The 25,294-nt window shown below is 41.4% G+C and overlaps 10 protein-coding genes across 10 annotated transcripts; 6 read left to right on the top strand and 4 right to left on the bottom strand.

Annotated features, from left to right (window-relative positions):
• The first annotated feature begins 830 nt into the window (after nt 1-830).
• BCR41DRAFT_390891 (HotDog domain-containing protein) lies at nt 831-2,587 on the top strand. Its single transcript, XM_022028296.1, has 7 exons — nt 831-966; nt 1,069-1,170; nt 1,285-1,352; nt 1,453-1,528; nt 1,624-1,856; nt 1,978-2,291; nt 2,415-2,587. The coding sequence occupies exons 1-7, from the start codon at nt 921-923 to the stop codon at nt 2,545-2,547; spliced, it is 972 nt and encodes a 323-aa protein (XP_021875256.1). The 5' UTR covers nt 831-920; the 3' UTR covers nt 2,548-2,587.
• Nucleotides 2,588-2,776: 189 nt separating this feature from the next.
• Nucleotides 2,777-3,488, top strand: BCR41DRAFT_365387 (hypothetical protein; the record flags this gene model as incomplete). The annotated part of the gene is made up of 2 exons (XM_022026153.1): nt 2,777-3,044; nt 3,140-3,488. Coding segments are annotated over exons 1-2 (182 nt in total), but the record flags the coding sequence as incomplete, so codon positions are not given.
• A 779-nt stretch (nt 3,489-4,267) lies between these two features.
• Nucleotides 4,268-6,347, top strand: BCR41DRAFT_365385 (hypothetical protein). The gene is made up of 3 exons (XM_022026152.1): nt 4,268-4,546; nt 4,835-5,116; nt 5,248-6,347. Exons 1-3 carry the CDS (start codon nt 4,453-4,455, stop codon nt 5,937-5,939), a joined length of 1,068 nt encoding a protein of 355 aa, XP_021875254.1. The 5' UTR covers nt 4,268-4,452; the 3' UTR covers nt 5,940-6,347.
• A 520-nt stretch (nt 6,348-6,867) lies between these two features.
• On the bottom strand, nt 6,868-8,782 carry BCR41DRAFT_402439 (hypothetical protein; the record flags this gene model as incomplete). The annotated part of the gene is made up of 5 exons (XM_022029310.1): nt 6,868-7,236; nt 7,422-7,496; nt 7,618-8,087; nt 8,169-8,341; nt 8,478-8,782. The coding sequence occupies 5 exons, from the start codon at nt 8,780-8,782 to the stop codon at nt 6,868-6,870; spliced, it is 1,392 nt and encodes a 463-aa protein (XP_021875253.1).
• Nucleotides 8,783-10,558: 1,776 nt separating this feature from the next.
• BCR41DRAFT_365382 (hypothetical protein) lies at nt 10,559-12,598 on the top strand. Its single transcript, XM_022026151.1, has one exon. It carries the CDS (start codon nt 10,640-10,642, stop codon nt 12,572-12,574), a length of 1,935 nt encoding a protein of 644 aa, XP_021875252.1. The 5' UTR covers nt 10,559-10,639; the 3' UTR covers nt 12,575-12,598.
• Nucleotides 12,599-13,150: 552 nt separating this feature from the next.
• BCR41DRAFT_243249 (hypothetical protein) lies at nt 13,151-15,541 on the bottom strand. Its single transcript, XM_022020140.1, has one exon. The coding sequence runs from the start codon at nt 15,295-15,297 to the stop codon at nt 13,297-13,299; it is 2,001 nt and encodes a 666-aa protein (XP_021875251.1). The 5' UTR covers nt 15,298-15,541; the 3' UTR covers nt 13,151-13,296.
• Nucleotides 15,542-18,247: 2,706 nt separating this feature from the next.
• Nucleotides 18,248-21,116, top strand: BCR41DRAFT_426955 (hypothetical protein). The gene is made up of 3 exons (XM_022030803.1): nt 18,248-19,248; nt 19,486-19,685; nt 19,825-21,116. The coding sequence occupies exons 1-3, from the start codon at nt 18,631-18,633 to the stop codon at nt 21,056-21,058; spliced, it is 2,052 nt and encodes a 683-aa protein (XP_021875250.1). The 5' UTR covers nt 18,248-18,630; the 3' UTR covers nt 21,059-21,116.
• Nucleotides 21,117-21,128: 12 nt separating this feature from the next.
• Nucleotides 21,129-22,266, bottom strand: BCR41DRAFT_243214 (hypothetical protein). The gene is made up of 3 exons (XM_022020139.1): nt 22,180-22,266; nt 21,724-22,094; nt 21,129-21,628 (listed from the first exon to the last, which is right to left on the bottom strand). The coding sequence occupies exons 1-3, from the start codon at nt 22,202-22,204 to the stop codon at nt 21,224-21,226; spliced, it is 801 nt and encodes a 266-aa protein (XP_021875249.1). The 5' UTR covers nt 22,205-22,266; the 3' UTR covers nt 21,129-21,223.
• Nucleotides 22,267-23,090: 824 nt separating this feature from the next.
• Nucleotides 23,091-24,140, bottom strand: BCR41DRAFT_426953 (phosphatase inhibitor-domain-containing protein). Its single transcript, XM_022030802.1, has 3 exons — nt 23,705-24,140; nt 23,321-23,596; nt 23,091-23,230 (listed from the first exon to the last, which is right to left on the bottom strand). The coding sequence occupies exons 1-3, from the start codon at nt 24,027-24,029 to the stop codon at nt 23,163-23,165; spliced, it is 669 nt and encodes a 222-aa protein (XP_021875248.1). The 5' UTR covers nt 24,030-24,140; the 3' UTR covers nt 23,091-23,162.
• A 32-nt stretch (nt 24,141-24,172) lies between these two features.
• On the top strand, nt 24,173-25,267 carry BCR41DRAFT_343525 (Sybindin-like family-domain-containing protein). The gene is made up of 3 exons (XM_022022334.1): nt 24,173-24,560; nt 24,714-24,817; nt 24,940-25,267. The coding sequence occupies exons 1-3, from the start codon at nt 24,439-24,441 to the stop codon at nt 25,245-25,247; spliced, it is 534 nt and encodes a 177-aa protein (XP_021875247.1). The 5' UTR covers nt 24,173-24,438; the 3' UTR covers nt 25,248-25,267.
• Nucleotides 25,268-25,294: the final 27 nt, after the last annotated feature.

The following is a 25,294-nucleotide window of genomic DNA, read 5'->3' as shown; positions in this document are numbered from 1 at the left end:
AGTAGCTTGGACTGATGAGTCATCTTTTGGAGTTGGTGGGTACTTTCGTCGGACAAGGGTTTGGCGTACGGCGGAGGAGAAGTCTATGGCGGTTTGTAACATTCATATGAAGGATAATACACCAGTCCGTACTTGCAAGGCCGTGAAAAGAACGGATTCCAGACTGGACTGCATGCTTTGCACGCCCGAGTCTATCTGTGCTAAAGGAAAAGAAGAACGGTATTTTCGTGCTTGTAGCAAAGCAGTACAGAAACGGCACGAGCCTAGAGAAGAAACAACACGGACTTGGAGCAGAAAGTGCACGGAGCTGGGGCGAAAACTGCATAAACCTAGCATCACTCATACTTGGTCATCTCAGCTTGGACTTACAGCGAGTAAGAGTCTTGACAAAAAGATAGAGATGGAGAATGTGACAAATGATAGTTCAGGATCATCAATTAGGCTTAGTTAGGCTCAGGTGCGCTCACAATACTTCGCAATCCTTTCACCATTTAATACAGTATGGTCACTTCTCGTGGATGCACTCAATTTGCCTCCCAAAGAGCCAAAAGATCCCGCTTTCACACAAACTCTTGTTGAAGAGAAGGATAATTAACCGCACGAGAAGCTGACTGGAGGAAGTGAACGGGGCTAAATAGAGCACTCGTTAATGAGCCCGTTTAACGCTTTCATTATTTTTATGTAATACGTAATATGACACCAGAACCCTGATTATTAGCACTTAGGACCAGTGTAAAGTTTCATATCCGAGGATATCGTCTGTTAATCTATGCGTGGTTAAATGTTTTATTTCGGCTCGGACTTGAAAAGTATTCGTTTTTCAAGGAGGAATCTCATGTCAATTCCTTTGATTCCTTACTTCATTCATTGACATTTGATTTCGCTTTATTTATTCATTCATTCATTCATTTCCATACAAGATGTCTTCTTTCACAACTGCACCGCCGTCTCCAGATGGAGAAACCAGTATGTTTGATGGGTATTCTCTTTTTATCTATATTATTAATAATGAAAAAGCTCACAAGTAAGAATATGAAAGTCATAACCTGTTGAATATTCTTTGTTTAGATAACACAATTATTGAAAGCATGCTGGATTTAGAGGAGATAGATAAGGATCTATATCGATCCAAGAAGCTGTGGTTACCCATGGGCGCACGAGGCGTATTTGGTAGGATGATTAAAACTTCATTTCTCTTTATTTTTTTTTGCTGCTTCTACTTTCCTTAAACAAAGTCCACTCTCTCATGCATCATATATACCACACGTTATATCTATAACATAGGCGGTAATGTAGTCGGTCAGGCATTGGTGGCAGCGACCAATACTGTGTCCAGTCATTATTCGGTGCATGTATGTTAGTTGAATCTACATCAATTGGCCCAAGGTGCCTTTTTACCTGAAATGCAGATTACTAAACATCTATCTTTTTTTCTTTTTCTATTTGTTTTAGTCGTTGCATTCATACTTTTTACTTCCTGGAGATCACTCAATTCCAATTCTCTACCAAGTTGAACGTGTTAGAGATGGTACATACACTTTTATTCCTATCGATTGAACTTGAAGGGAAAAAATAAGACACAATCCAGCATTCCATAACACCGCTCTATAATTGATCTCGTAGGGAAATCGTACTGTACTAGAACAGTAACAGCAAAGCAACGTGGAAAGAGCATTTTTGTGTGCACAGCTAGTTTCCAAGTTCCTGCCCCTAATGCACCTAGTCATCAATATCCCATGCCAGATGTCCCTCATCACAGTACACTTCCTAGTCAAGAAGAACTCATCCAATCTATGATCGACAACCCTAAAGTTCCAGAGTCATTTACCGAAATTCTCAAGATGCGCCTTGCGGAGGTATTTTTTTTTCTGCTTCCTTGGTGTTGCTATTGATGTTCTAGTGTTGCTTGTTTATTATACCTATGCTAAGCTAACCACTGTCCTCAATTACTGATATGGAATCTTATATGTTAAAAAGCCATTGGCATTAGATTTTAAAGACACACGGAAACATAGTCTGAAGGATATTACGAACCCGCCAAAGCGTACTGAACAAATGTTCTGGATGAAATGCAAGGGCAGACTTGGAGATGCCCTTGCGCTTCACCAATGCGTTGTTGCTTATGGCTCTGACCATAATTTATTGGGAACTATCCCTCTAGCACATGGTGCAACTTGGTTTTCGCGCCTGGGACCTAACCCCAGGATCACCATGATGGCCTCCTTGGATCATTCCATGTGGTTCCATTGTCCATTCCGTGCAGATGAATGGATGCTCTACGTGTGCGAAAGGTGAGTAGGCGAAAGAAAGAAAGAAGAGGGATGACAAAACAAAGAAATGGCTCCATGAAAATGGATTCGTTAAGCTTCAATATTTATTGATGACCTGTTTATTTATTTCAACATTAATTTTAGTCCTCGATCTGGTTGCGATCGTGGATTGACATTTGGAAGGATTTACAAGGAAGATGGTACTCTAGCTGTATCGGTTGCTCAAGAAGGAGTAGTACGCATGAAGCCAAATAAGAATGCTGATCCTAAATTGTAGCTTGGTTGATCGCTCGAATAACTTGATATAAAAAGAGAACATTCTTTTTTTTTTTTTTTTTTCGCACATGCTATGCTTTCACGAGTTTAGTTGAGAGCATCACCAACCACAATAACTTATTCAGTCACACAAATGATTAAACTTGGGCGCATGGTCTGACCAATCGAGCGTCTCCAAATCAGCTTGATACCTAAAAATATATAAAAATGTTGAACCACTCTTAAGTCTCCACGCAAGTTACACATCTTGACATTTGTGGAGCTCTCCATCAAAAAGCATTTCTTTTTCACTACCATCCAAATTATTCTACTTCCCTCTCTTTCTCTCTCTTTCTTCTTCCCTTCATTAAAGCAACAACAATCAAGCAGCTCTCACACGACACGGACTGGACCTGTCATAATATTCTACAAACATCTTAAACAGCAATATACTTTTTCCTCGTAATAACAAATACACCATGACCACTGCAACTCCCCCCGCCATTCGTGTCCGTAATGGTAAGACATCAGACTATTTTGTCTTATACTTTGATAAGATATGCATCTTTTGAAATTAAACATATTCATTCATTTTGCTTTTACAATTAATATAGCCAAATATCAGGCTAATGTCACAAAGCGTGGCCAGGTCAAGTCATCAACTCAGGCAGAGAAGAAGGCAGCCAAAAAATCAGTAGTAAACCCATATCTCGTCGCATTTCTGTTGGTTGTTCTCTGTGGCGGAGCCTTCTTTGAGGTCCTCAAATTGTTCGGCGCCGACATCGATAACTAAGAATATGAAGGAGATAACTCCATGATAACACTTGACAGCTGGGCTGGACAGTTTTACATGGCGGGATAACACAAAATTGATAAGACCAGATAAAGAAAAAAGGATCGGCTCCACAAGGGAAGGCATCAGGACATATTTGTCCCTTTTGAACAGTACCATCCTAAGGGTGTAATATATTTTTGAAAATTAAATAGTAATAATAATAAACGTTATATTCAAAAAACAAGGCATGTTGAATTAGCATTAAAATGCTGCGGTCAGACCAAAAACAATGGTCGATGCTAGGCTCGTCACCAGCCTGTGTGGCTTATGTGCATTGCACTAACGCTCACTGACAGGCTGCCAAACTTGAGATTTTGGGGGGGGGTCAACATTTTTCTTCAAAAAAAATTTCTAAGTCGTACAAACGGCGGGGAAATGGTCCTTTTTTTTTTTTCTAAGTCGAAATATGCCGCTAGATGTTGACCCCCCAAAATCTCAAGTTTGGTCCCAGCCTGTCAGTGAGCGTTAGTGCAATGCACATAAGCCACACAAGCTGGTGACGAGCCTAGCTGGATGCTTGTGTGGTTGTGTGGTCTCTGTGTGTGACTGTGATCCAATTGAGACTGTGGATAAGAGAAAAAAGAAGAAGAATTGTTCTGTACGTGTACGTGGAAGCGATAGGAGATTTGAAAGATCATTCGTCATTTCAGAAACTCTATTTCTTTTAAATCGACTTCAGGCGCAGTTCTTGGTATGCTATTTTTATCAAAAAAAAAAAAAAAAAAAAAAGCCAGCACCGCCCGCTTCTGACCTGACAGAGGAAAAACAAACGCACTGTCCTGTCCTGTTTGTTTGTCGTCATGTCATGGTCAGGTCGACATCATGCCGATTGCCCATGCCTTCCTCAATAGGTCATTGATAAGAAGTCGACGAAGGTGAGAATATAAAAGACCACTGAATGCCCCCATGTCTCACTCCTTGTTCCTCGAGTTTTTTTTTGTACATTTTTCACTTGTAACATTAGTACACAGTTCAACATTCACAAAACATTTATCCACATTCACATCCATACGTCCATCATCCAACACAAATTCACCTCTCTTCCACTCTTCCAACCTTTCTTATCAACATCACCACTCAATTCTTCCTTGAATGCGTATCTCACATAACAACGTCATCTGCTCACTCTCGGTGCTTGGATGTCTCCTTGCATCCATGGGCACATTCCAACATTCCTCACATCAAGGTAAGAACAAAGGAGCCTCTTTTCTGGATTACTCTTTAATGATATATATCCTGATCTTGTTCCTTGAATGGTAAATTTGTGAGTTCAAATTTTCCGCTCGCTTTGACATTATTGGAATAACACCGCCATGATGTCTCCTTTTCGCACTTGTCTCATCCTATTCTCCCCTTCCTTAAAGATCTGCCACTGGCGGGTCATTTTTAGTGTTTGTTTTTGTTTTTTTTTTCTAAAAAAAATATTCTGGTTTCTTACGCCCTTTTTTTTTGTACTCTTGGGTCATGCATGTAGCCTTCGCAGCCCCTATACGCCATCCCCTCTCTACGACGATATCCAATGACCGCCTCACCGCCCCCGATCTTACTCACTTCCCATACACTGTCACAGGCGCAGTTCCGCCGTCGCTTTATCATCCAGGACAGGTCTTGGATTCATGCATACAACCAAACTCTTACGCCATCTCGTTTGATGATGGACCAGGACAACTCACAGACGAATTACTTGATTATTTGGATGAGCAGAATATCAAAGTGACATTTTTCATGAACGGCGACAACTGGAATTGTATATACCGTAAGTTTTTTTTTTTTTTTTTTTTTTTTTTTTTAACATTAATAATAGATATTCGCTTCCAAAAAAAGAAAAAAAAAAAAAAACGCGATATCTTAATAGTTTGGTGTCTTTTATATATTTTATATCACTAGGTTACGAATCTCAAAGACTTCTAAAACGCGCATTCAACGCTCAACATCAAATTGCAGCCCACCCATGGTCTCACCGGGATTTCCAGACCCTCACGGATGGTGAGATTCGTGAAGAAATGCACAAGATTGAGGATGCATTCCGTGAGATCTTGGGTGTTGTCCCAAGGTATATGCGTCCTCCATATGGCGAGCACTCGAAGCGTGTCCGCAAGATCATGGAGGAGATGGGATACTTGATGATTCTCTGGGATGTCGACCAGCTTGACGAACACGTTGATGACGATGATATATATTCGGACGATAACTACGAGTACGAAAATGAGCGCCATGAACACGGGGAAGAAGAAGAGGAAGATGAAGGGATCCACATTAACAGTAGTCATGGTCAGACTACTATGGCTTCTACCCCTTCTTCTACACACAGACATCGTGTTCAGAGTTCCTTTTCTTCCAAATGGGCGGAAGCTGTCCGTGGTGTCCCTCATATGGCCCTTGATCGTGATACCATGATGATGGGTGGCATTTATCAAGAGGCGACAAGCACATGGGCTGTCGAGTATGTCCAAAACTTGGGATATAACATCATGCCCGTCGGAGCCTGCATGGGTGAGACTGACCCCCGACTCTGGTACAAGGAGATTGTCAAGCCTGCAGAAGAGGGCTCCATTCCCGAGACCTGCTACATCCCTTAACGCGCAATAACAATATCAACAGCAGCAATAACAAAAAAAAACTAGTGTATATAGCATTTGTCATATAACATCAACCCTCCCCACTTTCCAACATTGTATATTAGTCAACAAGCATCATTTTGTTCTTTATAAAAATAGATTAAAGTGTTTTGAAAGGAACAGAATATTCACCAAAAGCCATGCGCAAATGAACATTAATACATGATAACAATTTTGTTCTTTGCTTACCGTCCAGTAGTATCAGAGGGAAAATGTGATGATTAGAATGTGGACGGCGCGTAAAATACGCATGATGGTGAGGGGTGGCAAAAAAAAAATTCCAGTCGCTCACTCATCCTTTCCAAGCAGGGATCCTGTGATAGCATTTGAAAATGGTCCTCTAGGGCCATTCAAAAGTATTGCTTAAAATGAACGGTCAATAAAGTCTTTCAAGCACTAAATCCCTTTTGATTTATGATTTACTGCCCATTGTGCTATCATTATCTTATCGCCTTGTTGTCTTTGTGTTCCTTTTCAAAACCATCTGTAGTTATTATACTAGTTGATGATGATTTGTAACAATCCCAAGCACTGGGGATTTCTTTATTTTTTTTATAAACAAAAAAGAAGTGTTACCACATTCTTTCTTTCTTTCTTTTTTTTTTTTTTTTTTTTTTTATTATAATCCATACCCTTACGAAGAGGGTGACCACGGCAAATAGGTAAACATCATGTTCGCATGAGTGAAGAGCTTTGTGGCCTATTCTCTTTTTCTTCATCATTCTCTCCGCTTCAGCCGTTCTTCTGCTGTATTGGTGGCTCCTTACAGCCACCATGTCCCGTCGGACGATGCCGTCGATCCTAGCCCTTTTTGCCACTACTTCCGACTTTGCTTCTCCGGGAGCTCCAGTCCTCCTTGTACATCCCGTAGGAGGAGTGCCTCAGGAACTCAGTGCCAGTTGCGCACTGGATTTTCCACCACTTTTTGCAGTCGCTGAGTTGGCATGATGGCCCTTGTAGCTGGATCTGCCCTAGCGGATCCGGTTGTCTTGGCCTGGTATAGCGACCCTATGGTGGCAATCTCGGATGGCTGTTTCCCTACCCTGACTGCTTTTCCCTCTTCGGCTTCTCTTTGAGACTTGGCAGCAGCCAACTTTCGCGACCTGCTACGGGTCATGTGCACGGAGGTGAAATATGTTTGAAAAGCCTTTCTCCGTGCACGCTTTGGCTCTCTTGGGCCAGCTGTAACATCCGATCCGCAGCCGTTTGTTTCGCTTTCATCGCATTCCCGACGACGCTTCCTTCCATGCTCTGTAGTCTGTATTTCGTGATGTGGCAGTGCATCTGTCTTTTTGGATGTGCTCTTCTCAAAGCTAAAACCCTATAGACTTGTAACTTCTCTTTTCGCATATGATGGGCACAGTCAATATAAAAAAAATAAAAAAAATAAGAGAGTCTGAATAGAGAGCATTTGATTGCGGAATATGCATGAAAATACCCTACACAAGCTATACCATTGCGTTCCTGTAGTGCTGCCTTAATGATGTCTGTACTTGGCCCATTAGTAGGTCTGACGCTCTTGGAAATGGAGATTAAAGTCTTGCACGTCCCCCAATGTGATGTCTATTTCCTTAATTAGAGAAAGTTCAGTGGTGGCCTTGAAATGTTCATAAGCGAGGAGATAGTGGGATATTTCTACCACCCTTCCTTGTATTTTTGTCCTCGTGTAAGCTGAATTGGGGCCACCTTGGCCACTTAAAAGAAGGGTGACGAGACGGAAGGAATAGTCTGTGCTGTCTAAGACCTCATCCAGTGCCTCTTTCCTCGACCTTGCTGCCCCTGGTAACCGCATGGTCCTCTCAATGTCCAAGGCAATCGCCCAGCATGCATAGCGGCGTAGTTGGTTGAGGACAACAACTGCCCCTCGGATCTGGCTTGTAATATTATCCCTTTCATCTGCGTCCAGTCCGCCTTTCCTTGCCATAGAAGCCTTGAGGGGTCCAATTGTTAAGGCCTTGATAGGGTGCTTACTGCTGTAGCTGTGATCAACCTTCGTAGCATCCTTCTTTTTTGGCCCTCCGAGGCTTCTTGCCTTTGTGCTTCCACTTTTGTTTTTTCTGTTGCTTCTTTTTTGCCTTTCTCCGACGTGGTGGATGCTTAAGGCCCGGCCTATCGTGCTAATGGCAGTTACTGATATCAACTGTGCGCCCACTCAATATGCTCGGCTTGTCAGAAAAGATGGGCCGGAACTGGCTTCTATGTGATCCTTTGCATTGAGTAGACGCTGCTTGAGGTTATCGAACTCATTGTTCGATGGTAACGCTTGGGCCGACGTTTGATGGCCGGAAGTAAAAACGCGGGAAGCTACTCTGAAACGGCCTTCTTCAGAGGCTACGTTCCTCCCTAGGTTCTCACCAGCCTCCCTAAGGTAATCTCGAAGCATTCATTTTATTGTAGTTCTTGTTCCACGCAATCTTTCGAACTAATCGTAGATTATTAATCGGGCCCATCGTCTCGAGGTTCCTTGGGTAATCATTGCCTGCAGTGGCACAGAATAACACTAGATGTTCGTGTGATGGCAGGTTTAGTGCTTGGATAACGTTATCCACGTCGTAAACCCCAAACTTCCGTCTACGGTGTGGGAGGGGTCGTACTAGGATGCAGACTCGTTCGTACGCAAAAAAATCAGAGTCTTGGGATATCACGATCCTACCATTCTCCTCATTATGGCACCCTATGCATGGGTCCGCTTCATATGCACACAGGCAGACATCGAAGACAGAGCTAAGGGCTGTTGCCAGCTGATTCTTGTCCTGGGTGCTCAGGGTGTGGACTTCTCGAAGGCCCTTCTGGATGCGCGGCATGACTTGAGGACGAGTCCAAACCCCGTTCCGAGAATTTCTCTCGGTGTTCGTATCTAAGCACCCTTTCTTACTGGACGGTACCTTGTTAATGGTGATATTGTACAGTGCCTTGTGGATGGAGGGAGAGCAGAAGCGAGATTAATACCGACGCGTTTGAGTTCCTTTCCTAGGGATTGTTATAACTATGGTATGGTTGTGGAGTGACCGTCAAATGAAGTTTGTTTATTTCTTCTGGAGGCTCCATTGAAATTGCTTAGAAAACAAAAAAAGACGCCGCAATGCAAAATGTGTTTCTACATGTGCAGAAATCAAAGAGACGTTTCAGCTGTTTATTCAATAGCCTGTGCATGTTCGTGTCCACACAATTGACAGTGATTGACGAACAAAAAAGGAAACAAGATTTGTAAAAAATATTCTCGCCAAATATTTAAAAAAAAAATTCGCGATGGATGCAAACAACAAAGAAGCACAGCAACTGTTTGCTCGTATACATTTTTTTTTCACCGTTGGTGTGCCTGTATGCCTTTTAAGCTTCCTGTCTGGCCGTTTAACACAGGGAACCCCCAGAAAAAAAATACCTCACTCTGTTGCCAAGGACTTGAAAATGGATACAAACCCCTTCTTCCTTGTTCTCATAATCGCTCACATCCTCTCAATACTTTCTTTCGCCATAAATGTCCATTACATCTGAATCATATACAGGCATTTCACCATTCACTCCAACATAGATATGTGTATCACCTTGGGTATGATATGTTGCTGTGGTTCCCTCTGGTTTCAACAGGCTCAACAAACTCTATTAGCAGTGCTTACCCACCCAGATATATCAAGGGAACGCAAGAAGACGAGGAAGCAAACGATCTGACAAATCAAGTCGCGCCGAGTTGTACAGGAAAAGATCAAGTTAGTCAAGCTCTATGGTGCGGTAGAATGAATCAACTCAGATTGCACTCCTTCAAGTCGAGACTACGGCGGCGAATATTATCACTGCTATATTACACCTGTCAATAAATAAACGATACAATGGATTCCCAGGCGGATGGTAGGGTCATGCGAAAGTCGTCATTAGGTTTTTTATTTGCACAAATAAAGAAGCCAAGATAGCTCCATGACGGTTTAGTTTTTGATCATTTATTTCGACGCCGAAATAAAATTTCGAGACAGTGCCCATGGATTGCTGGATTTCAAGCCCATAGTAAATTCGAAAAAATTGTTAGCCAAAATAGGGTTTCACTCACTATTAAACTCACATAATGCCTTTATTATCCCTCTCGAACCTAAATTAATAGCTTACTCAACCTCTTGACGAAATTAAGCAGCTTAATGTTAACTGAAGGAGTCTTGGTGTATGTTGTATATTTACCGTTCGATCAAGAATGGTTAAAAAGAAAAAAAAAAATCAATAACTTCGCAGATCATTGTACTACAAAGTTAGGGTTTATGATAGCTTCCAGGTTCACCATGACCTCTGGCATCATAGCCCAAACTCCAGCCAGAATAAGCCGAGGTGGACCCAAATAGTTTGTCCTGCCCTCCTCTCAAGGGTATCATCTTTCTGCAGCTGTCTCTTCAATTATCTAAAAGTCGTGAGAGGAAGAAGCTGAAGGGTTGCGGTCGCGATCCTCAAGGACTGTGTTTATTAATTTTCTTCAGCCTATCAGTGATTTCCGTTTCTTAACGCCACATCAGATCGCATAGCCCAAAAAAAAGGAGAGTAAAGCAAAATCCAAAAATAAAATCCATCTTTTCTTCCTTCTTTCTTTGCCACCTTTTTATCTCTTTTACTCACTTATTGCCGCATAATTCCCGCTGTCATGTTAAAGTAAACAGCAGTAGAAAAAGGCCCATCATCATCTCATGTCCTTCAGTCTCAAAAATAATCCTATTGAAATACCAGAGCTCCTCCATGTCATCGGATGTCATCTCTCCACACGCGATCAAAAGGCTTGCATGCTGGTCTCAAGGGCGTGGTGCAGCTTCTTTCGTGCATTCTACTGGCACCACCTTATCTATATCCGCCAATCAGGCATCCCTTATCTAGAGAAATATGGACATCTTGTTCGACACCTTACCGCTTACACTGCCAATGATATCGATCTGATAACTCTCTCCGGCTCCTGCCATTTGGTTCAACGGCTAGACCTTGACCTTCGTTTTACTGCTTCTATCAATGGACTTGAGATCTTGACCAGTAACATGCCTCATGTGCAAGAGTTAAGATTATGGGTTGATAGAGGTATTGAATTGAAACACATGGTGGCTATTACTCAATGGAAACGGCTAAGGACTCTACGCATCGGTCACAATGGATCGGTAGGTACATCTTGCGATATCACTTTGCTTTTAAAAGTGCTTCAGGAATGTCCCACCTTGACTTGCCTTCAGCTTGACAGAGTACATGCAAGCCGTGTGCAGATACCCACTCTTCCTCAGCGATTGTCAGGAGAAGCAGTAATTGTAGGTACTCCAGAGATACCAACAGGCATCTCAACAACAACATCAGCGGAGGTAACACAAGAAGTGGTTGCAGCAGGAAGGGCGGAAGAGGGTAATGCCTCAATGCCTCGGCCAACCAGGGCCGCTAAATGGCTTCATTGGATAAGAATCAAACGTTCAACAGGCAAGAGGGTTACTACAGCTTCAAAAAGCAAGGAGCCCTGGCGAAAATTTACTGTCTTAAAGCCCTATACGATCCGTCCAGGCAAAATACCTATGGGCTTACTTCAACTGACACCTGATGCATCTATTCTCCATCCAAGGCTCACACGGCTTCAATTCACAGGTGTCTGGATCGATGAATCCCTTCGAGATATCCCTGTTTCACTCCTCTTTGAAAAATCACCTAGTCTTCAGGACTTGAACATAGCGTTCAGGATGCTACCATATTACGTGAACCAGATCCTGGATGCTATTACCAATCATTGTCATGAGCTCCAAACCTTAGCCATTGGACATCTCCAATCTAACAGGGACACGAAACCATCGATTTATCGATTCTTTCGGCAGCATCGACCCAACCTAATGCAGCTCACATTAGAGAGCTGTGAAGCCATGGATGACGTCCTAGCCTTGATTCCAACAGCCACTGTTGCAGGGTTACGACGAGTTTGTTTTGATACATCTATTTATTCTCATGGAGCTTTTCATCGCTTCATGGCCCGAGCAGCCTCTTTACAAAGTCTAAGCTGGACCTCTGAAGCAGAGAGGTATGAAGGAACAGGGGGGCCTGAAGAAGCAGAACGGAAATTGGATTGCTACTTGGAGCCCTGGGCATGTTATGAGACCATCCGGAGTGTAGAGCAGAAAAGATGTATTGATGGCAGTTCTTGCTTTGCTGCCTTCTCCGAACGACTCGCCAAGATGAAGCGCCTAGTATGCTTAAGCATGTCTATAGAGGATTTATTACTCCTAGTCGCCGCTATGCTAGGGCTCGACAAGAAGAGCTTGGATTGCTCTGTACTCCAGAGATCACATAAATCATGTGTATCTATTCGTGACCATAGCGAAGATGATGACGACAGCGACATGAAGGCTTGGTCAAGCCTCCGCTCAGTCCAGGAACTCGTCCTTGGACCCATCCGTGTGGATCGAATGACTAGGATGCTTCTCACAGATCAACTAGATGCAACCAAAGTGCGGATGGTCATTGAGGCATTTCCTAAATTGAGGAAGCTTCGGTATCAAGGCAGGATATTTCCGTTAGACGATGACGCTCGAAAGGCTCTTGAGAGCCTTTCAGATAGGAGTATCATGGTTGTTCATGTCTCACAACTACCATCCTATACATTTTAGTCACTTTGCTTTTTTTTATTAAAGAGTATAGAAGAAAAGGGGATTAAAATCTACCATTTTAGCTGTTATGGATGGGCCAACCTGTTAAGCTGCATGCTAACAACCAAAGCGAGGTGGATCCACGCTCTGGCTTCTATAAGGATAAGACCTTAAGATTTAATATGAGCGGCAGAGCATCTTTTATAAAGTACAATGACAGTAACGAACCTTTGCGGCAGCAAGTAAGTCAGAGCCGTCGAACTGAGACAGCAACGATCCAGGGCTGCTTCACCTGAAACCACCTTTTTTTTTATCACATCTAAACTTTGAAAACATTTGGCAGATCATACATTTAATGAAAGTACTAAAGCCTCTTCTCTTCATATCATATTCCCATGGTATCAGAGTTCCTGATGTGGAATGTATCTGTTAACTCCACTATACCTATTGTATGTTTGCCAATGATAGAGCAGACAGAGCGATAACAGGTGTCCTCAACCCTTCATTTGTTATCTTTATTCTGTTTTTTTTTTTTTTTTTTTTTTTAAGCAAAACCTAGACAAAGTAAATCCAATAGTTGGATCTAGTTTTAGTTTTGGCCTCTATAAGGGAACATAAGTTTGAATATAGGGCTGTCATAGGCAACATCGTATGACAGTCTAATGGATGGTCGTATTGACAGGAAAAAAAAAAAAAAGATGCTGGTTTGTGTCCTTCCATGATCCTGTTTCCGCCATTCATCATCACATTCGATCATATTCCACAAGAAGACTTAAGCGATGAGCATCCCGACACCACTGCTTTACATCCTCTTTTTGCTCAAACGCTCCGCCTGCCAGATGCAGTTTCTTCAAATGAGGCCAATGCCTCAGGATCCAAAGGATGGTAGCTTTATCCAAAGGGCGCTGCCTCAGCTGTGAAAACCAAAAATATTCCATCCTTGTTAACCTTTCCAGCCGTGCTAGCGTTGACTCGATTGGAGAGAGGGTCAAGGATGGGGATGAAATCGTCAGACTTGATAATCGAGGGAATTGAGATAAATGTTGAAAAATCATTGATTCGGTTCCTTGGAATCCACAGACTAATTTTTCTAATTTAGTACAAGCCCATGGTTGCCGTTGGACCTCATCATCCATGGGCTCATCTAAATGAAATATCACTCCATCAGCCTCTAATTCTCGAAGTCTAGGCCATGATTGAAGAAATCGTAGGAGAGAGCCCTTGAAGCCCCGGATTGCACACCCGAACGAGACATCAAGGCATTCCACATATGGGCAACATGTCTGTAAAGTCTCCATCGCTCGTTTACCAAAAAAAGAATTACGGAATCCGACTGTGGTCAATAATGGGAATGATCTAAGGATTTCAACGATCGTATCTTCCTTGATGTTGTCAAATGGAAATGCTAAGCGGATGCTTCTCAGATGAGGAAACGCATCTCTAAGTGAGCGTATGAAAGTTGTAGACCACGTCCAACGATAAATCTTGATCATCATATCCGGTACAAGGAACTCTTCGATGAGAAGATTCTTGAGGTTCGGTAATAACCCTGACAGGGCCAAAAGACCGTCTTGAGAGATATCTACAAGGCGTAGATTGAGCGTTTGGACAGATGGGCAAAGTCTGTTGACTTCTTTGGAAACTTTAGCTTTGCCCTTGTCCCTTTTGCTATATTGCTGACCAGCTTGGCCAGTGCTTTGGTTCTGATCACCCCCATCTTCTGATATTACTTGGGCCGTGAATGATTGGGGCCAATGGGACGTCAGATTTGATGACCCTACTTCCTGTTCTTCCTCTTGTACTTGTGTTTGCTCTTCTATTATTTCATCCAATGTTTGTGCAACAGGAGAAGAAATGGACAAACTAGCTGCTGTATTTGCTGCGGTAGCTGGGATAATCAGTCCCGCAGCATTTGATGCAGCGATCGAGGGAAGATATGCATGGGCAGGAGATGAAGAGTTCAATGCACTTCCATGCTCCGCTTGGTATGAAGTAAGAATATAGAGGCCCTCTAAAGTCAGATGAATAAGGTGGGGATATGTCCTTAAGATGTCCTCCACGTACATTCGCGGCTTCCTGGCCGGGTATCCTCTCGTACTGATAGTCAAGCTAGCAACTGTACTAGCAGAGAGGCTCAAGACGAGATTTGGGTCTTGATTCTGGAGTCGAACAGAAAGAGATTTCAACGCGGGTGTGGAGCTATTCGAAAGACAATCCTTTAGTTGTTCGAACGGTTTCTTGGTGGGCAGAAGAGGCTTGGTACTTAACCCTCTCCTAAATATACGGCGCCATGTGTTTTTCTTGGGTATTGAAGAAGCTATAGGCAATTCTTGGATCCAGCTGAGAGATGAGGCAAAGTGGGCATAGAGCTCGAACATCGTCATAAAATCAGGTCGATCAAAATCTGTAGGTTGAATAGCATGGAAAAGTAAAGGTTGGAAGATGTTGTGCCATTTCTTGCAGACAAGAACGCAACTGAGCAGTGATGGACGATTGAGGAAGGCAGCAATCAAAAGAAGGATTTCGGGAATGGTCAAAGCACAAGAGACAGAGAGAGCAGGTTGATTTGTACGTTGTTTGTAACTGGTAAGTAAAGAGGACAGGTTTAGTTTTCGAGCAGGAGATGGTGGGAGTGCATTACTGGAAGAGGACGAGGATGAAGAAGGATAGGAAACGTTATCTTTGTCCTTGATGGATGATGAGAGCTGCTGTGATCGTTTCCATTTCAGCCTTGGTGTCATCATGCAAAGAAAAAAGGTGGTTGGAAAGTGTGCGTGCGTGAGAGCAAAGAAAAATTGTGTGTTGATTTGCGTTGCAAGAAAATAAAGGGGACAACACTTGTGGAACAGTCAAATGGGTGATAAGTAAAAAAAAAAAATAAACATAAAATATATGTATAAAAAAAAGAAGCAGAGATATAAAAAGAGAGGATAATGGGGGTAGAATAAGAATAAGAAATGACAAAAGAGACGAAGGGAGGAGAAGAAGAAAGGGAAGAAAAGAGAAGAGAAGGAGAGGTCAAGGCAGCAATGCCTTTATACTCAAGGAACATAATTTTAATCAAATGATGTATTGTGTCACGCATCCTCGCGTTCAAAGGAAGAAAATAATGAGAGCAGAAAATAGACAAAGCATGGAGAGAACGACGTCAAGACGTGGTCAAATAGAATATGGTATGGTTTTTACCATCGCTAATGCTGTTGAAGCTGAATGCAAAAAGCGTTGGGCACTTATTGATTGCTTGTTGTTGAGCGAGCGTGAGCAAAGGTGCATGCAATTGGGGATTCTGTTTTTTCTGGATGCTCATCAGACGTCGAAAAGAAATATCCGAGGAAAAAAGAAAAAAGAAAAAAAAAACACAATCAATAACATTCAGCCCTCAACCAGCAGCGAGGGTCTAATTATAACTATTTGATTGGACGTGGAATATTTTATTAAAAACTGAGCAAGGTAGTTAAAGAGATTCAATGGGAGGAAGAGCGAAATGGAGAAGATGCTCTCCCTTCCGCATGAACAGCGTTGACCATCTTTTTACCTTTCTACACACAGACAATGGAGGTGATGAACTCAATTCAATAGGATTAAACAATATGAGAGCCCTTTTTTTTTGCATTGTCGACTGTCCTGCATACTTGAACTGGATCTACAAAGGCAAAAACATGACAAGGTCAGAAAGATAACCCAAGCATTCAAATAATAAAAAAATAAATAAAAAAAAGACGCTATACTAAATACTGTTGGCCGTAGACAGATCTGTGGGTTAATGCAGTATCATGCAGTGATGTCTTCTGGTCTTTTCCCTTGTCCTGTATTTGTGTGTTGCTGTGTTTTTTTAGATGTAACCAAAGAGGAAACCAAAACGAAAGACAGTCCGCATTAACTTTAATTCTGAGACTGCATGATCTTTTGCTCTTTTTTATTTATTTAGTTGCATTAAGAGTGGGTGACCAGAACTACAGGGTCGTATGTGGAAAGCAGGCATGTGCATACAAGACAAATATGCAATTGTTCACATCCTTCTTGCCCCCTCTTAAAGCTTATTTATTTCTAATAAATTGCCCCAAAAAGTTTGAAAAGATTTTTGATTTAATGCTATTAAATGGCACAACCCTCTCCTGCTTAATGATCGGCACAGGTTCATTAAGACATGAGCCCAAGGAATGTGGAAAGGGGAAGAAGGACAGAACAATACATTATATAGAATGGAAAAAGCAAGTTTGTTTATATGCAAGATCAGTATATGAAATGCAAAAATAAACATGTAGGCATAATGAAGTATTGTTTGACTTTGAAATAGCAGTGTGAGTGATGAGATTTGAGAAATGAAGAGGAATGGACGGTTACCATGGAGATTAATAGAAAGAATGCAATGAAGGGTTGTGCATTAAATGATTTAAAGTTCAGTTTCAAGTATACATGTACATGTACCTGTGAAACAAAAGGAGCTTTTGATTTTTAATTACAACTGAATAGAATATCAAAGCTGATTCAATGCGACCTTGTAGGTCATGGTGAGTAAAAGACACAATATCAAGGCAACAAGCAAATCTGTTTCCAATTGATCTTTTATTTTATTTTTGGGTCAAAGTCCGTTCTTTCTTCAACATTTTTTGCATTTCGGTCAAGTGAACATGAGAGCAGCAAAGAAACAAAACATGAATGACTGTATCATATTTCTCCTTTTTTTTTTTTTTTTTTTTTTTTTTTTTTTTTTTTTTTTCGCGTGTATCAATCTAGAGTCCTCATTAAAAAGTCATCGACTAATCTATTTCTCACATTTATAAATTGAGTAAAATATCCTCCGTTTTTAGACAGGAAAAAAAAACATTTTTAAAAATATATTAGTCGACGACTTTTTGGCGAGGACTCCACTTCACAATGATTTATCCATTGCGGTGGTTTGAATGGCAATGGCAATAGCGCTTACTGCAATTTTGCGACCCCAGTTTCAAGTCGATGTTGGGATGTATTGGAGCTGAAGGCTCCAGATGAAAGTGAGATACATTCCCCCCCCCCCTTTTTTTTTTTTTTTTTTTTTTGCAGTTCAGGAACGCGACAAAGCTCACTCGCATTGCATGGAGCATGAGTGATGGGCGTGCGTTGACAGCTCATGATCCGTTCACCTATGCAACACACAGACAAACTTCTCCTTGATTGTCTTCTTACTCAAGATGCATGAAATTACTAATGAAATGGATGGGGGTCCGTTGGGATAAAAAATGACTGAGACGTCGACCAAGAGGAGAAAGCAAATGAATGACATGTTACTTCAGCATATACTGATGTCAGAGAGTTCTCCTTTCTAAGAGACCTATCCATATGAGGGCTATTTCGGTTTTTGAGAGGTTACCAAAATAGGAACCCTTTTCTCTAATTTTATTTTACTCTCCGCTTTATTTTCTGCTTCGCCATGCTTCGCCATGCTGCGCCATCATTCAAATAACTCTTTCTGAAAAAGGATGTTTAACATCCTTGGCACCACGACTAGATTTTTGAGTTGTTGGCCTCCAATGACAGAGTCTAGTTCAGTCTAGTCCCCGTCTGGTCTCTCTTTTGCTGCTTGTGCGCATCTAAAATATGAAAAAAAAAAAAAAAAAAAAAAAACTCTCAGTCATTTCGCAGTCATAACGCCCATTACGTCCGTTACACTTTTTTTTTTTTTTTTTTTTTTTTTTTTGGAACCTGGACCTGGCACAGGCACACACTCTCCTGGTCACTTCCTTACAACCCATCTTTCCATCGCCATTACCCTTCCTTTCTCTTTCAGCTCTCGCTTTCTTTTCTTTCTTTCGTCTTTCTTCTTCTTTGCCATCTTCAACTGTCGATTCTGCCCTTTGGGGGATTCTTGTCTCTTTGCAGCCTGGTCCCCCCACACTCTCATCTTCACTTCTCTCCTCTTTCCAATCCTCACGCTCTTTTATCTTACAAACTTTCCTTAATAAAACCCCTCTTTCTCTTCCACCGCCTGCATCGTCTCCTCCTTCTCTTTGGGTTGACCTTACAACTTCCTCTTTATCGCTACTCTGTCACTCCCTCTCTTTACCCATACGCAACGCTTTTTTTTTATTCTCACTTTCATGGCCACCCTGACCTCTCCACGACCCGCTGCTACAAGATCCTGGTGGAGACCCCCTGCACGCAACTACAGGCCACATCCTGGTCAACATACTACGAATCCTTATTATGTTACTGCAAATTCATTCTCCTCTCCGGTTTCAACAACAGCAACCACCACCGCCATACATGTCCCGACAGGACGGCCACAGACAAGAGTGAGTGCAGGAAGAAGATCAAGAATATGGGGGACAAGCTCTTCTGAGACCTTACCACATTACTGGTTCAGGGCACTAACTTACATCCTTCGAATACCCTTCAGAGAACTTATTGGCAATACATCTCGACCTTATGACCCGACCGCACCAGAGCCTCAACCTGACCTGCTTCTGAACAATTCATATTACCCCAATGCGTTTGATTATTATAATTCCTTAGGCACCTATCGTCCATCACCACCAACCACAAGCAATTCTGTATCGCGATCGCCTGTTCGACTATTTTCAAGAGGGACAACAATAACGGCAGCCACACAACAGCAAACCTTCCAATATATCCCACAGGTCAAGAAGGCATGGAAAGAAAGGACTTCTGGCATGAGTTGGGCGCTCTCTACAGCTTTTTTTTCAAGTATCATCTGCGTAAGTGATCAATTTAAAATAAATAGACAAGGACAATCTCGAAGAGGAAAATCAAAAAATTACAGGCGGGGGCGCAAGAGGTGTTAAATACATGAGGAAACCATTAAATAAATCTTTTTCATGTGGCAATGCAGGGCAAATGGCAATCAAAGATAATGGTTTGACATTACACAGTCATAGTCCTGGTTAACGTGATCCATGGACTCATGCTTTTTTTTTTTTTTTTTTTTTTTTTAGACCATAATCGCAACCGTCGCACTTGCTGTCAACTGGCAGGCAGAAGCCACATACCTTAAAGTCTTTCTCATTGCCTTTGTCCTACGCAAGTCAATCGTCTCTGCCATTATGATCGACCGCGCGCTCTATCGTCTACCTCTTGGCCTTGTGCAGCCAGATCCAGATATTGATGACGAACGACAAAATGGGGTTGCCATTTAGTACGTACAATTCTCTAATCATGCTTATTAACAAGCAAGTCTAAAGGTTTTTTTTTTTTTTTTTTTTTTTTTGGATACGAGTTTCCTAACTCTATTTTTTGTTGGTTGCCCATGATGAAAAAAAAAAAAAAAAAAAAAGCATGACCCATTTGTTCACTTGGCATGGATACGCCATGTTCTGTTTTGGTGCACTTTATGTCATTATCTATGGTTCATCTCATTATATCAAAACAGCTCCCGTGATCACAGGCGCAGCCATTGTTTTCTCATGCATGGGCCTCGTACCCTTCTTCACCCTCATGGCTCTGATAGTTGGCGCTATGGCTCTGCTTTACTTTCTCTACATATTATTCTTATGTTTGTTCTGGCCATTAGAGAAATGTGGTCTGTCCAGAAGAAGAGCTATCAGTCGTAGAAATGGCGGTTATAGAAGCAATGGAACCACCAACACGACAGATCTACGACAAATCGAGCAAGCCATTATTGACGCAGAGAATGGTGAAGCTGGTGGCGGCAATGATAGTGGCGATGGAAGGGGCGTTGATAGAACGTATAAAATCAAAATGACGCCCGCTATGGCTGCTATTCCAATTGTTATCTTTAGAAAGCCACAACTAAGGTCAACAGCAGAGCAAGGATTGACAGCAATTCAACAACAGCATAACCTTAAAGCACAAATAGCAGCTCATTCACTAGTTCGTCAGAGTATTATTGAGAAATATGAACCTCCTCCATCAGACACGGAGCAGGATATGGAATCGACATCAGCAATAAATAAGTCTGAAAACGAGGGAGAAGGAAACAGCATCTCTGTACAATTATCTGGAGAGCAATTTAATAGTTCTGAAATTAATAACTGTCACACATCTTCGACATCGCCCGAAACAGGACCATTGCAAGCTTCAACAGTAGCAGCATCATTTGGTCCACGCGCCACGACGGTAGAGAATGAATTTGAGCAGGCAAACTCGAGACCTATTACACGCCCTGGAACACCTTTTCCATTCACTGGATCGGACAGTAGAAATATCTATGCAAATATAACCTCCACTCCTGATTCTATTCTAAAGGATCCACTCAACAAGGCTAATATTAATGCCGAGGAAACGGCTTTAGCTTCTAAATCAACTGGATCTGGCTCAGCGCCTGCTATAGGTTCTGGATCATGGTCTGGATCAGGAGCAGAAATGGACCGATACATTCTTAACGACTATCCAACCATCGATGATGAAGAGTGTGCTATCTGTCTGAGCGTTTTTGAGGACGGTGATGAGTTGCGACACCTGTATTGTAACCATTTCTTCCATCGTGGCTGTGTTGACCGTTGGCTTGCAAAGCATCCGTTCTGTCCAAAATGCAAGCGTCATATTTGAGCTCCATGTTGTTTAAAAAAATAAAAAAAGAAAGGGGGCAAGTAGCTCAAATACCACCAATTGAAAAAATACACACATGATTCATTTGAACATTTTAAAAAATTCTAGTCTTTCGGGTCAGATGACAACAGAAGCTCATTGGCCGACCGAGGTGATGATAGTCCTCTATAGTCTTTCTTCGACTGAGGAAAAAATATCAAAAGTAAGATCCGAAGGTGGCATGCTTTCTGATGATTGAGTATTCTCTTCATAAGGCCACTCTTTCGAAGCATCTAAACATGCATCGCTTAATATCGCTTCAAACTCAAAATCATCCTCAATCTGCTCTATTTCTCCATTTTTTGGTCGAGGAAACCCATCCCTATTCTGTTCTGCATTACAGCTTTGGTTGTTGTGCTGAAGCGTGGCACCCATAGTCTCTCGAGCGATTGTGTTCGTTGTTGTTTGCTTGATAATATTTTCTCTTCTGTTCCCAAATTTTTTTATCCTGAGGATTTTGGATTCGAGCCCACATTCCACAAGCATTTGTCTATTATTTTGCGGAATGCTAGGGTATTGTAGCGAAAGCCTCTAAAGTATTATATATGTATATATAGAAATAAAAATTGTGTTTTTTTTTTCTTGTTGTTATTGTTGTTGCTATTTATATTCTTACGAATGCTTACCTCAAAGCTCATACTCATACACTGTTTCTGCCCTGGGCTTTGAGAGCGATCGTAAATACGACATAATGAGTACGCCAAGGACGGGACATCCTTCAAGATACTTACAAATTTTGAAATATCCTTGGGTGAAAAGATCAATGGAAATTGACGCGTCAATGTCCGAAGAACAGCAGTCATGCTCATTTCAAGAGCCATGGCTTCTGGGGAATGTATGGCTGTAATATCTGGCAGAGCTAAACGAGCGATAAGATCCTCTACTTGATTGACTTTTGTAACCCAGAGGATATCAAGCTTTAGAAACTGTAACATGGTTCGATTTAGGTATGGGTTCGCTGGGGGAAGGTTTGTCGGTTCGAAGCGAATCCAACTTTCTATTGTGAGTTCAAAAAAAAAGTTGGAGCATGTTTTATCTTTTTTTTTTTAAGTAAAGACAGAGAGCACAAAGAAAGTGTTTACCAATGCAGTCTCCAACTTGGTTCATCCCAATCGTAATGATCCTTGAAACGCCGTGCAGGCTCCAAGGTACAGATGACTCGGACTATATGCATATCATATTTGAAAGCAATACTAGTAAATAATTAATCAAGTTCAAGTGATCGACTAGTATCTTTTTCTCTCTTTCCTCATTTCTTTCTTCCTCTCCTTTCTACTTGAGTGCCGTCTTACATTTGGATCCATGATACTTTTAACAGCCTGTCCTTGATATACTTTTGAGGTAATATTTTTGCCATTAACAAAATGACGACAATCAATCCCAAGTCCTGAATAATGAACTCTGCAGAGAAGCTCCCACTCTTGCGAGTTTTGTGGGCCTAACGAGGCTGTCCTTTGGCATTCAATAACTTGCTCGCAACGAATGGAGACCTTATGAAAGGCTGCTTGTAATATCGATCCTGTAAAGGAAAAAAAGAAGGAAAAGTTAAATTTAAATCATCAAATTATTGAACATTGCATTTAAGAGTACCTTTTTTTATTATTAAAAAACAAAAGGCTCTCCTTTACCTTCCACATCTGAAATATTGTATACGCTGTTGCCCTGCCCATTCATAGACGTACTTTCGATATTACGCAAAGGATAAAGGTGGGCAGGGCAGTGACAAGGTGTCTTTTCAAGTCTAGCGGAGCTGACAGTAATCTTGAAAAATTTTTGATCAAGGGACGTTTGCAGACCGTTACCACCAGTCGCTAGATTATTGTCAAAAGAATTTTGTCTAATCATGACTATTATTATGATAGTTTTAAGGGAAAGAAGTCAAATCTGGACGGGTTCCGGCATGATGGTCTATAAAAAAATATCAGGTTGCACAAGCTTTTAGTGGCAACGAAATGAAAGTGCTAGAAAAGGATATCCAGAATCTACATAATTTAAATCCCTTTACTGTCTTTATACATTAACACAGTGCTCTATTTTATGTTGTTTAAATCGCTACATGAATACATCATTGCTGTGGATCTGGCACTTCAGGCTGCTGATGCTGATTAGCAGGTTTAGACATAGTTGATTTCACTAAACATAAAAAAAAAAAGATTGGCAACTGTTTCTTTCCGAGCGGACCAAAAAAAAAAAAAAAAAAAAAAAAATGAAATTGAAGCATACCTTTGGGCATCCGTTCATACTCATTCAAGACCTTCTTCTTTGCCTTCTTCGGTCCGTGATGATGATGGCTATGATGATGATGTTGATGTTCTAGGTCATCTGAATGATTACAGTGTCCATCGTTGTCTTTTTTGCTTCCTTTTCCCTTTCCCTCCCCACTTCCAGAGCCTGCTGATATAGGTCCGCCATCTGACTCTGAGCTTGAGGAATCTGAATCTAATGATGACTCGTCTGAAGATTCCCCAAACTCTTTTTGCTTTTTGAAAATACAACAGACTAAAGGATGAAGAAAGAAAGTTGTCAGTGAATGTGGTTGGGGTTTTATCCCGCTTACAACACACTCTCAAAAAATGACTGAAAAAGAACTTTCCGCTTTTCTCTTACTCTTTGACTTTTTCTTGCCCATGTGTTCATTATCAATCACATCGTCATCCCATTGAACTCGACGGCCTGCATTTGATTCTCCTGTTAGTTCGAGGACACCATGCTCATGGTCTGCTGTATCAGGATCCTCTTCAATTTCGGTTGGGTCAATAGTGATGGTACGAGATCCATGCGTGGCTGGTTGTCGTTGCGATCCTGCAACTCTTGAATAACTACCGGAAGCACCAGAGCCTCCACGCATAGCAATTTCAGTACGGACTGAGGATATAGTGGGAGGGCCAGCTGGGCCATAAATATCGTTTGTGGCGTCTGCTGTCGGGGTCATGTTTGTTAATGTAAACTGAATAAATGGAGTATATACTGTTTTTATTGCCTGCCTTTTCTCTCCAGCGATGAATATAGACAGAATGAAGTTTAAGAAAAAGTGGGTAATTCGTATTCAGAAGTTCTAAAAAAAAAAAAAAAAAAAAGTATTAATGAGCAGCTAACCATTGAAAAAAAGGATAAGCAGTCCCAATGCTCATTAATGAAGAGCAAAAAAAGTTCATTTTTAATCATTACATTTGTTCTTCCAGGACCATCTATTGACACCAGTAACGAACCAACCCTATTTGTCAGAACCATACTGTCGACGGCACATTCACAATAGAAAAAAAGGAATTCGATTTTAAAACACATTGACTTGCAGGGTGTCATTCTAGTTTCTAGTCAAGTGAGACTTCTTTCAGAACAGAATGATCTTTTCCATCTACATCATCAATAAAGCTGGAGGGCTGGTTTACAATAAAGACTACTCGGACGGGCTGTCTAAACTCACATCAAACGAATATCTTGTACTAGCGGGAACATTTCATGGGTAACGAGAATGACTATGATACTCTCGATTTCAGCTGTTTTTTTTATAAAAGTGCTGGAAAACTTTAGGCTTCGGGAGTGTTGGAGTATTCAACTCTGTCGTATATTCTCTCTCACTCACACTTCACTATTTATATATTTATTTCGAGTGTAGTGTGCATGCGATTACATCAAAGATATCACCTGTGCCAGGGTCCAGCGGCATTGAAATGCTTGAAACAGATACATTCAGGATACATTGCTTCCAAACACTGACTGGTAAAATCTTATTGCTTTTTTTTTTTTTCCACTATCAATTAGAATAATGAACTTATTGTCTCCATACTGTTATTATAATTCTCATCTATTTTTTGTTATAACTGTTATTCATCTTCGCATAGGCACAAAGTTCTTGCTAGTCACTGACCCGCAACAGCCATCTGTCGACCACACGATGAAGAAGATTTATGAGGTCTACTCAGATTATTGTGTAAAGAACCCATTTCAAAACCCAGAGATGCCTATTCGTTCTGAGCAGTTTGATGTCCATTTGTTGAAATTGGTCAAGTCTGTAGGTGGACTTGTAGTCACTAACACCACAAGTAATGCATACAATGTCATCGGTGGTGTCAGTGGCGGCCCTCTACTGGGCCATAACCAGTCTTCTCCACCCACAGTATCCAACGTTGCATCACCAGGCTTGGCTTGATACATAGAAAATAAAAGATGTTAAAATATATATATATATATATTTTT

This window comes from Lobosporangium transversale (genome assembly GCF_002105155.1).
Source record: "Lobosporangium transversale strain NRRL 3116 chromosome Unknown BCR41scaffold_89, whole genome shotgun sequence".
NCBI classification, from domain to species: domain Eukaryota; kingdom Fungi; phylum Mortierellomycota; class Mortierellomycetes; order Mortierellales; family Mortierellaceae; genus Lobosporangium; species Lobosporangium transversale.
This window is presented reverse-complemented; position numbering and strand designations above follow the sequence as displayed.